The 11,161-nt window shown below is 33.2% G+C and overlaps 1 protein-coding gene across 1 annotated transcript; it reads right to left on the reverse strand.

Annotated features, from left to right (window-relative positions):
• Window positions 1-1,918: 1,918 nt before the first annotated feature.
• On the reverse strand, window positions 1,919-10,198 carry LOC140052114 (FAS-associated death domain protein-like). Its single transcript, XM_072097535.1, has 4 exons — window positions 10,099-10,198; window positions 3,789-4,363; window positions 3,599-3,631; window positions 1,919-3,242 (listed from the first exon to the last, which is right to left on the reverse strand). Exons 2-4 carry the CDS (start codon window positions 4,351-4,353, stop codon window positions 2,977-2,979), a joined length of 864 nt encoding a protein of 287 aa, XP_071953636.1. The 5' UTR covers window positions 4,354-4,363; window positions 10,099-10,198; the 3' UTR covers window positions 1,919-2,976.
• Window positions 10,199-11,161: the final 963 nt, after the last annotated feature.

The raw sequence follows: 11,161 nt of genomic DNA on the forward strand, positions 1-11,161 counted from the left end.
AGTGATCCCTCATCCGTGACGTCATTTATACGCCATTTTGTGAAATCACATTGTAAATCATATCTTCATAATTCCTTATCACATATTAATGAAATTCACTACACGGAAACTTCAGGTCAAGGGTAAAAATATTAGCAAATAAAAACGCACGCGCACGTAGGATCATGCACATGAAATCGTGCGTTAAAAATTTAAAAAGCTTGAAATTAGAGCAAAAAACTACTGCACAAAAAAATATTTTGCGCGCGCAATACTTAAAAAGCGTAACAAATACGATTTTTTGTACAAATCGCATTCTACTCACCATCCTTAGTACATTCACCAAATTTGAGTCAGTTCCGACTTAAAATAACGCTATACGAGCACGTTAAAAATGAAAAAATGCGCAAATTAATTGCATCAAAGTGCTGAAAAATAAGGCATTTTTAAAATGAAAATAATTCTTCAGAATGCACGATGACCCCAATTTTTTTAACTTATTCTGGAAACCATTGAGTTGTAGATATGAATTCATGTACACATTTTACGTACAAAATGTTGTGACGTCATCAAATGGCCACTTGAATTTAAAATTAAGTTTGTTTTCTCTTTCGTCATATTTTATCACATTCAATAGAACGCATCTCTGTTATTTTGTACCCGATTTTCGCTCAAATTTTAGTATGTGATCATGACTAGCTACTATTTTATTTTGATGACGTCACCACGCGTAAAAACTTGAATAATGTAGGTAATGTAATTAGAATTGAAGGTTACCTTGATGATTGTAATTTATTATGAAAGCTAATGAAATGTAGATATGAATTCATATAAAAATCAAGCCTATCGGATGTTGTGACGTTAACATATGGCCAGTTGAAGTTAAAAAGTATTTTTTTCATCTTTTTCGTCACAGTTATACAAATTTCAAAGAGTGCGCACAGCGCTTCTACGTGCCAAATTCAATTCCAATTCTTATATTTATTTGCTCAATTCATTATTTTTCGAAATAGGCACAACTCAGCACTATAAGCGTATAATAGGATGGCATACATCAACATTTTCTGATCGTATGTTAACGTACGTGCATGTAAAAAAAAATTAATTTCAGTAAAATGATAAAAATGATCACCTATAATTCGTCAAAGTGACAAATTAAATTCTAGTTTGGTTTTAATATGGTAACATGTATAATCAAATAAAAAAACACAATTCGTATCAAGAAGTGATAACATACAGTAAAAATGGTATCAAAATGCTTGGCAAATTGTAGATCATGTCAATCAATGAATTCTACTAAAAATAGAAATGTGTTGTAATCCAATATTGTGGCAGGCTGTTTCTTCGAGGAAATAAATAACGGCCGGCCGTTGGGAATTTATTCGAGGAGGGAGGGAGTTTATTTGAATATATGCAGTGTGCTTATTTTGAAGGAACAAACCAACTAGAAAAATGATTTGTATACTGCAAAATGTTTAAAAAAAAGTTACAGTAATTTCATACTTGTTTAAATGTTGAATGATGGTGCAAAAAGGTTATAGGCTACACAGCAAGAATGACCAATACAAGCACAACTCAAAAGGTTATAGGCTACGCAGCAAGAATGACCAATACAAGCACAACTCAAAAGGTTATAGGCTACACAGCAAGAATGACCAATACAAGCACAACTCAAAAGGTTATAGGCTACGCAGCAAGAATGACCAATACAAGCACAACTCAAAAGGTTATAGGCTACGCAGCAAGAATGACCAATACAAGCACAACTCAAAAGGTTATAGGCTACGCAGCAAGAATGACCAATACAAGCACAACTCAAAAGGTTATAGGCTACGCAGCAAGAATGACCAATACAAGCACAACTCAAAAGGTTATAGGCTACGCAGCAAGAATGACCAATACAAGCACAACTCTAACAAAATCTTATCTCATCAATTACTGGATTATTTTCCAATACAAATACAGTACTTTGTTGCATCAACCTTGCTCAGTCTAAAACACAGAAAGGTATAATGGCGGACTGGTATTATATACCACTCCATTTATAGTATTTTATTACTTTTTTATATCCAAATGCCATATTTGGATGCTTAAATTAAAGTGAAATTTGTTAAAATGAGGAAGTGAGGTCTTGCACACTTTCCCATATGCCTATTGAAACAACTTCTAACCTCATTTCTATCCCCAAAAAATATACCCGTTGGCCAACTAACCCCATTTTAATTTATATTGTCAAAAAAGACGTTCATTGTTAAGCTGTCTACACTATCAAACTAAATTGACAAAGTGCGATGTGCCCAAATATGGTAGTGATTTGATGTCATTGTGTCCATGGGCACATCAAATTTTTACATCAAGTTTTATAGTGTAGACAGAGCTTAATACCCTAATAGGTAATTCATTGTGTGTGTAAATATTTAATAAACAAAATTAACCACTTGTATACAATCAAAGCATTTACTAACAAATGAAAATGTGCTACTTAAATTACAGTACATATGATTGGCAAATAAACATTCATAAAGTGTAAACAAATACTGAGTATCTCAAATAGCTAGTAACACATTTCAGTGCTAGCTGTTCTTCATTACTTTAAATGGTATGGAAAAAAAACCCCTTAAATATGAGATTGAATTTTTCTTTGTACAGTATGCTAAAGCTAATTTCATTAACTAAATAAATGTTAGAAAAAGTTAAAAAGGAAAATATTATAATGTAATTGAATATCTGATTTAAAGTTAATTTTAAAAGCTTTAAGAAAATGTATGATATGTCTTATATGCGATATGATATGAATTATAGTACAGTAGAATGCTTCACATTTACACAATGTCCATTTTAATCAAACTTAGCTCACTGATACAATATAAAATCAGTAGTGGTCATTAACAACCTTTACACAGTTCAATATGATCTAAAGTTCTTTTTTAAAAGCATCAAGAAAAACTGTGATCAACTTTTTGTTTTAGTTCTATATATAATTGAGTTTATTATTATTTAATCTACAATTTTTCCTTCCATGACATCAGCTATATAATTAAACTCGCATTTTCTTAATGTGCTTATAAGTACTTCTCTGGTTGCATTGCTAGAATTTCTCTGTTGCCATATTTTTAATGACTCCCTGGATTGTTCCATTAGATCGTATGGATGCTTAACCATAATGGAATCGATATCGGCTTCTACAAGTTTAAGTCGACGTGCGTATTGTCGCCAGTTTTTACCAATGTGCCGCACAATGATGTCAAATTCATCCGATAAATCTTAAAACAAAATACACAGTACTTTAATAATACATTGCTGTTAGTACAGTAAACCCCGATAAGAAGTCACCTTTGGAACCAAACAGTTTTCCCTAAAGAGGTGTGTGCCGTAGTGTTGAAATTAACCATGAAGGTAACATATTATTCCATAATTAATACCACTCATTTGTGTCCCCTTAATAGGGATGTCCCAATCCATTTTTAGGTTGGTCGTAGTGTTAAAACATAATACTGAATCTACTGTGTCTTACTCCTATTCAGGGGACACCTGATATTAAAACGTCACTGTTAAATGGTATTAGTCACCCATAAACAGTTTAGAATGAGAATGACTTTTTATAGGGTTGATTACTTACCATGAATGTTTTGTTGCCCACTACTGAAAGGTTCTGAAAAAAAAATAAAGTCAACAATTAAACCAGTTTTCTAAAACTACAATTAATTTTTTTAAAGTTCTTCAATGAAATATTTAACTTTTGAAAAATATTTGTTACGTACAGTAAAATTAATAATTTATCATCGCATAACTTGTTTACAGTACTGTACCTGATTTTGAATTGTATTTTTGTTCATACTTGTCCACATGTTGACAGAGGTCTAATCTACTGATTTGCTTCATAAGGTCCTTCAATGTACTTGTTTCATTTTTATCAAGCAGGAGTGCTTGTTCCAGGCCTGTAAACACATCCCGACAGCTTGTCATCTTTCCCCTTTTGTCCTTTGTAAATCCAGAGTAATTACGACAGAGAAATTTAATGCTTTCCAATTCACTATCTTCCAATGCGCCGTTTATTTTTAATAGTAGACGGTCATAGTCAGATTGTTGGTTTGATTCTGTCAAAGCCCATTTTTTCTCATAATCGGCAAGTATTCCTGCTTCCGACAATCTTCCAAGTGTTTTCATCATTTCTATCAACGACTTAACATTATCTTCGCCAACAATGTTTTTTTGTTCCAACTCTTCGATAAGTTCTAGCGGATTACTGATGATTTCTAAAGTAGTTTTTCGAATATTATCCCCACACAGGATTTTCCAACTTCTAAAATCACTACCACTGATTCCTCCAAGTGACTGTAATGCTTTGGTGTAAGCACTGCTTTTCGAAGTCATGACAATTTTTCTAAAAATTAAAAATAACAGTGAATCTTATTGAAACTATACTAGGATGATGACTCATTTAGCGAAGCCAGAGTGAAATTAGAATTTCATATTTCACCAAATGAAATTATTTGTACCATTATACGTATGTAAAAACATTCATTTGTTTTGTTAACAACAGTAAATTCTTGTCATATTGCAATTTTGTAAAGGAGAGATAGTGTCATTCACGTTGCTGCTTCCGATCGCAGCGCAGAACGGACGGAGCTGTGTGACCCACAATAGTTCAATCAAATGACAAGAATCTATTTTTAGGCTAGGTAAGTGATATATAAGGGTCATTCTTCAGTGTCTAAAATCGTGTCCCGATACTTTGGTGGGGTAGTGGGATAAAATAAAAATTCTTGACTTAAATCATAATCAACATTATTCTAAATATAATTAATTACATAAACCAAAGATAATAACATTGATATTGTTAATTTTTCAGGCAACTTAACCCCCTAAAACACCATGTTCCGATTGTACAGCTTCAATTTTATGATCGCCGTATATATTTGATAACAGGACTTTTGTTATCGAAAATATTGTAAAAAGTTAATTAATCATGATTTCATGCGATTAAATTCTTTGAAATACATCTCTACATATATTAAATCTCAAAACTTTAAAGTTTTTGTTTGGAAAAAGCTTGTGCCGTCTACAGTTTAATGAACGGGGGGGGGGGGGGGAATTGATTGTGCAATGTAAACATGCGAAGATATTGAAATAAAACTAGCCGCGCATCATTTGAAATAGAAGAGAAAAAATTCAACAAAACTATGTTTTAGAAAAATTACAGTTGCGTACCTTAATTGAATGTCATATCCAAACGGTATAGAACTCATTAAATAACTAGAATTTAATTCGTCACTTTGACGAATTATAGGTGATCATTTTTATCATTTTACTGAAATTAATTTTTTTTTAAACATGCACGTACGTTAACATACGATCGGAAAATATTGATGTATGCCATCCTATTATACGCTTATAGTGCTGAGTTATTCCTATTATATGCCATATACAATATGTACAGTATATAATGTATATCTATATACAGTGTAGCATAGGTGAAATTACGGGACACACATCATGTTCTAATTTTTTGGTATGATGGAATTATCAAAATAAACTTGAAGATGACAATTTCAAAAGATACTGAATTGAGCAAATAAATATAAGAATTGGAAGAGAATTCGGCACGTAGAAGCGCTGTGCGCGCTCTTTGAAATTTATATAACTTTATAATACTTTTTAACTTCAACTGGCCATATGTTAACATCAAAACATCCGATAGTCTTGATTTTTATATGAATTCATATCTACATTTCATCAGCTTTCATAATAAATTATAATCATCAAGGTAACCTTTAATTCTGAAGAGCTGTAAGATATTCAAATTTACGGTGAAGGTGAAATTACACGACCTATGTTAATCAAGTTTTTACGCGTGATGACGTCATCAAAATGAAAGTAGTGGCAAGTCATAAGAAAGTCAATTAATTGAGGGATCACATACTGAAAATTGAGCAAAAAAATATGCGTTCTATTGAATGTGAAAAAGAATGACAAAAGAGAAAAATAACTTAATTTTAAATTCAAGTGGCCATTTGATGACGTAAAAACATTTTGTACGTAAAATGTGTACAGGAATTCATATCTACAAATCAACGGCTTCCAGAAAAAGTAAAAAAAAATTGGGGGTCATCGTGCATTCTGAAGAATTATTTTCATTTTAAAAATACCTTATTTTTCACCATTTTCAACACTTTGATGCAATTAATTTGCGCATTTTGTCATTTTGAACCTGCTCGTATAGCGTTATTTTATATCGGAACTGACTCAAATTTGGTGAATGTACTAAAGATGGTGAGTAGAATGCGATTTGTAATTTTTTGAAACACGCAAATGGCCTAATTCATGCTCTAAATTGATCAAAACTTAATTTTGAGCAATTTAAATTTTTAACGCGCGATTTTACGCGCATGACCCTACGTGCACGTGCATTTTATTTACTAATATTTTTACCCTTTACCTGAAGTTTACGTATAGTGAATTTTATTGATATGTGAGAAAGAGTTATGGAGATATGATTGATAATGTGATTTCACAAAATGGCGTATAAATGACGTCACGGATGAGTGATCACGCTGAAAAACTAACTACGACTAAACTAAATTATTTTAAAGATATTCTGAAATTTTTGTGATTATTGACATTTAACTTTTTCAGATAATTGACACACAAAATCTCTACAGAAAGAAATAAATAATTTAAAAAAAAAAAAAGATTTTATACAATAACAATAGGTGATCATTTTATTCTAAATGATCACCTAATTATAATTTCTGTTTTTTTTTCAACTGGAAGTACAATTTATTCACGGTATCTAGAAGTATGCACTCTCCGCTGCCAGACATACCTACAAGGTTTTCCTGGGCTGTCCAATGTTAAATACATCATCTCCGTCACGGTCAGCTCCGTCACATTTCCCAATGTTTCATTGTGACGGAGATGACGGCCAGTGACTTTTTGTTATTGCCAGGGCCTTTTTTTGTTGTACATTTTGTTTTATATATCTTTATTATGTTATTACATTGTATATCTAGATGTGACTCTGGTCAATAAACATATTCAAATCATATCGTATACCCCTTTTACACTATCACCGTAACAGCGGTGTAACCCCGCAGTTGTTGGTACACCGGGCCGTTAAATTCCGGTGTTGTGGTTTTTATTGACTGGGAGAATGGGAGAATCCAACCACCCCGGTGTGCTCTGGTGAAACGAAGCTGAATGTTTTCCGGTGTACCTTCTCCGGTGTAGTCGAATCTACACCGGAGACACGAAGTGTAAACGGTTGTTGTGGTTCAACATCGAGCTGTTAAAGGTCATTGACGTGAAAATTTAACATGTTGTCACAGAAATACAATATATTATGCAAACGAAATAGATTTTTTTGCTTAAAATACACCTTCTTTGCTTAAAACAATAATTGTACGATATATTGTGCTGTTCGTTATTTTCTTTTAAAGGTACAAACAAATTTATGACTTTTCTTTTCTGCTGAAAATATTGAAATTGTTCGTGTGCATTCTACCTTACCAGAAAGCCAACAAATAATGTAATATTGGTGTAACTCTACCCTGGCCGATTCTATGTAGGCCTAATTATTGAAAAAGGAAAAAATATATATATTACTGACGTCCCAATGGATGAAAATGATATCTTTTTTAGGAACTGAAAAAGTACCATATAATAATTCTCCTTCATTGATACATTGTTATGCTAATTAACAAATACATTTTTTATTTTTAAATTACTTACCGTATCTACCCTACTTTTACGCCAACCTAACAATTTAAGGCCTATTTAATGTACGTACAGTCTACAAGGCGGAAATGCAGTCATTTTAAAAAGAAAAATAATTGTTAGGCCCTAATTTTTAAAATAATAAATGATAATCTTAATAGCCACAAAGAAAATATAATACTGGACTATATTCAAAATTAAATAAATTGTGTGTAAATTCGGATTATTATGTTTTTATGTGAGATTTGTCGATATGTCCCAGTGTTTAAACGTTTAAACCATAGTCAGTTAAGTTCCACGTGTGCGCTTGCAATAGTAATTTGATTGAAAGCACCGGGGTGATCGATTGAGTGTAAATGGGCGCAACTCGAGTTCATCTCGCAGTTTTTTTGGGTAGTGTAAATGGAAAGTGCCTCCGAGTTCAACTTGTGTTCCTCTCTCAGTCGATAGTGTAAAAAGGGTATTAAAGTCATCTCCGTCACATGATTTTTTAGGTTCGTCATATCCGTCACGGTTTCATCTCCGTCACATGGATATTTTATCCTTTTTAAATCCTAAAACATTTGAGTAATGAACGCAATTATGTGATATAATTGAAATATAAACAATATTCTTCTACTATGTCAATGGATAGTAATATAGTTCAACAGAATTTTGTAAAACATCAGTGACAGTCATACTATTTTCTGAAAATTATTATTTTTTGGAATAGTAAATGGTTTTGAACGTATAAAATCATACTAATAAATGTTAAAACAATCATTTTTTGATTAATCAAGAAAAAAATACTGTATAATTCCTAATCCGTAATTTTTTCTATAATTTGTATATTCCATAAATGTGACGGATATGACAGTAACATAGAACCATGTATTTATAAATACGAATAAAATACGAAATATATAACAAAGATTACGCCAAACATACGCTTGGCTAGTCTGGGCTCCAGACGGAGTTTTGTCTTAATATTAGTAAAAATATAAATATTTTTGCACATATGGCGTTTCATACGTGTATTACTTGGGTTTGGATACTCCGTCTGGGGAAACACGCACAAGTCACGTGGTTTGACACCAAGAATTCTTGGTGCATACGATTATCCAGTTGACTAGTTTCAGCCGCATGCCCTTGGCTACTCACTCGTACGCAGTTTTAATATTCATATTTCAGAATTTCAAAGACTCAACATCTAAGATGATGCGCATGCGCTATGTTACGTTTAGACAATGTGTACTTGGGTACATTGATGAAAGTTTCTGAAGGCTAGAAATGATTTTATATGGCTAGTAAATGATAAACATTTGATGGGATTTTTCCCAAGAACATGAAAACTCGTCTTGATATGATAGGCTAGCTTCTCTGCAAATCAAACATTGAATGGATCATTTATTATGTGAAGAGAATTTGATTTAATTCCCACCCAGACTCTGTCCTGTTCTGTGTGGTGGTGTAGCCCTAGACTGTTGTGTGCCGGTGGTGGTATGTACCTTATTGGCGTTTTATTTGGCAGGTCATACGTACGAGTTGAGTAGGCCTACGAAGGCCAGGACTAAACAATTAATAAACAACTAAACAACTTGGCAACAAGATTTTATATTTCAACAGTTGTTCAGTCTCGATCGTACATTCAGCACTGTACGTACTCGATCTTTTTCATTTTGAAACAAAATGATCATTGGTTGATTCGAAATCCATATTTACATACCGCTCGCCCCATATAGCCAAATACGGTATGATAACCTACGTCATTCTTATCGGATGTTTGCGGTCTGCAAATCGATTTCTATACGTGTTTCACAAGTCTGTATTTTCAGACAAAAATCGCGGTCGAAATAAAATCAAATAAATAAAAAAAAAAAGACAATAATACAGACTTGGGGCAAGTCTAATGCTTGGCATGTAATACATGTTGATTTATCTGAATAAACTTTTAAAATTTTAAAAATGCAAATTTTAAAATCGATTTTTTACAAACCTGTAATTAGCCTAGGCCTAGCCTAATCTCTAGACTTACTACTGAAGAATGACCCATAATAGAGCCTAGTTTAACCTTTTCCTGGCTAATCTATACTAGCCTACCTAGCCTAGGCCTAGCTAGATTTAGTTGGTTAGGCTAGCTAGCCTAGCTAGGCTATGCAGCCTAGAGCTAAGGTAGGCCTACTACCGCGCCGCGGTCCACGGTATTGCCCTGCTGATGATCGGAATACCTATCCTTAGCCATGCCTGCTAAACGGCTAGGCCTATATAGGCTAGGCCTAGCCTGCTGAGGCTAGGTAGGCCTAGCTAGGCTAGGCTATGCTTAGGCCTAGCCTAGTCTAAAGTAGCTTCTCTTTCTAAACTACCATGGCCTGGACCTAGTGCCAGGTATAAAGGATTTATGTTTGAGCGAAATAATGACTTTACACTTTAACCCTATTCCCCTGCAAAATACTGAACAAGTTTTTAAGGCCGAATCAAAATCCGTTCCGCGTTCCTCCCCTCTCTCTAGCTGCTCGGACTGAGGCTAGGCTCGACGGTACAGTATTCATGAAACGCCAATGTTGTAATAATAATAATTTATAATAACTTTATTGACAAACATTTTGGATCAGTGCTAACTAAAAAAATGTTATTTCTGTAGAGGAACATCAGGTTCGTACATCGAGAGATAGATAGTTTGATCTTGGTTTTATCAAGGAGACAACTCTCAAGAGCTAGAACTTTCTTTTAGCTTTGAGTAGTATAGGCTCAGTCCTCAAGTGATGACGTTTTGGTTCATATGAATCTAAATTGTATGCATCTGCATCAAAGAACTTATAAGTTCTTTGATCTGCATCTATGGTTTCAATAGAGAATGAAGTAAAAGTAAAGTTGTCAGGATCAAAAATATGTTTAAATCTTTGCATTTATCTAAGGGTTCTTTACATAAAGCTAAAGAGCTGTTTTAAAGAATCAAAGAATCACTGTTAGAGAACGACGTTCGCTTCTCTCTGTACACACCAGCAGCCGCCGCCGCGGTATTTGTTTCTGCTGGACTTTATTTATATTCTATTCATTCTATGAATATGAATATGAATATTCTATGATTCAAGATATTATCGCATGATAATGCATATGACCTTATTGATTCTGTCAGAATATTTGTTTATTTATTCTTTCCTTAGCACTATTTTGTCCGTCAATTATCTTGATATCAGTTTCAGCTAGCTAAAGTCATTTTTACAGAGTAGGCTATATTTCTTATGATGTGGTTATGTTTTCACGGTGCGCAATCAACAATTACGTGATCTACGCACGATTTAACGAAATCACGTTTGTAATCATCTTCACAAGCATGAATCACAATTAAACAAATTTGGTACTCATATTTCATCATATGGCAAATACAATTACGTGTGTAGCTAGCACATATAAGCGCATGCGTACGCGTGTTTAAAATTGTTAAAATCGTTATTTTATATTTTTAGAGTACGTTTCAGGCAATTTT

The sequence above is a fragment of the Antedon mediterranea genome, chromosome 6 (genome assembly GCF_964355755.1).
Source record: "Antedon mediterranea chromosome 6, ecAntMedi1.1, whole genome shotgun sequence".
NCBI classification, from domain to species: Eukaryota; Metazoa; Echinodermata; class Crinoidea; order Comatulida; family Antedonidae; genus Antedon; species Antedon mediterranea.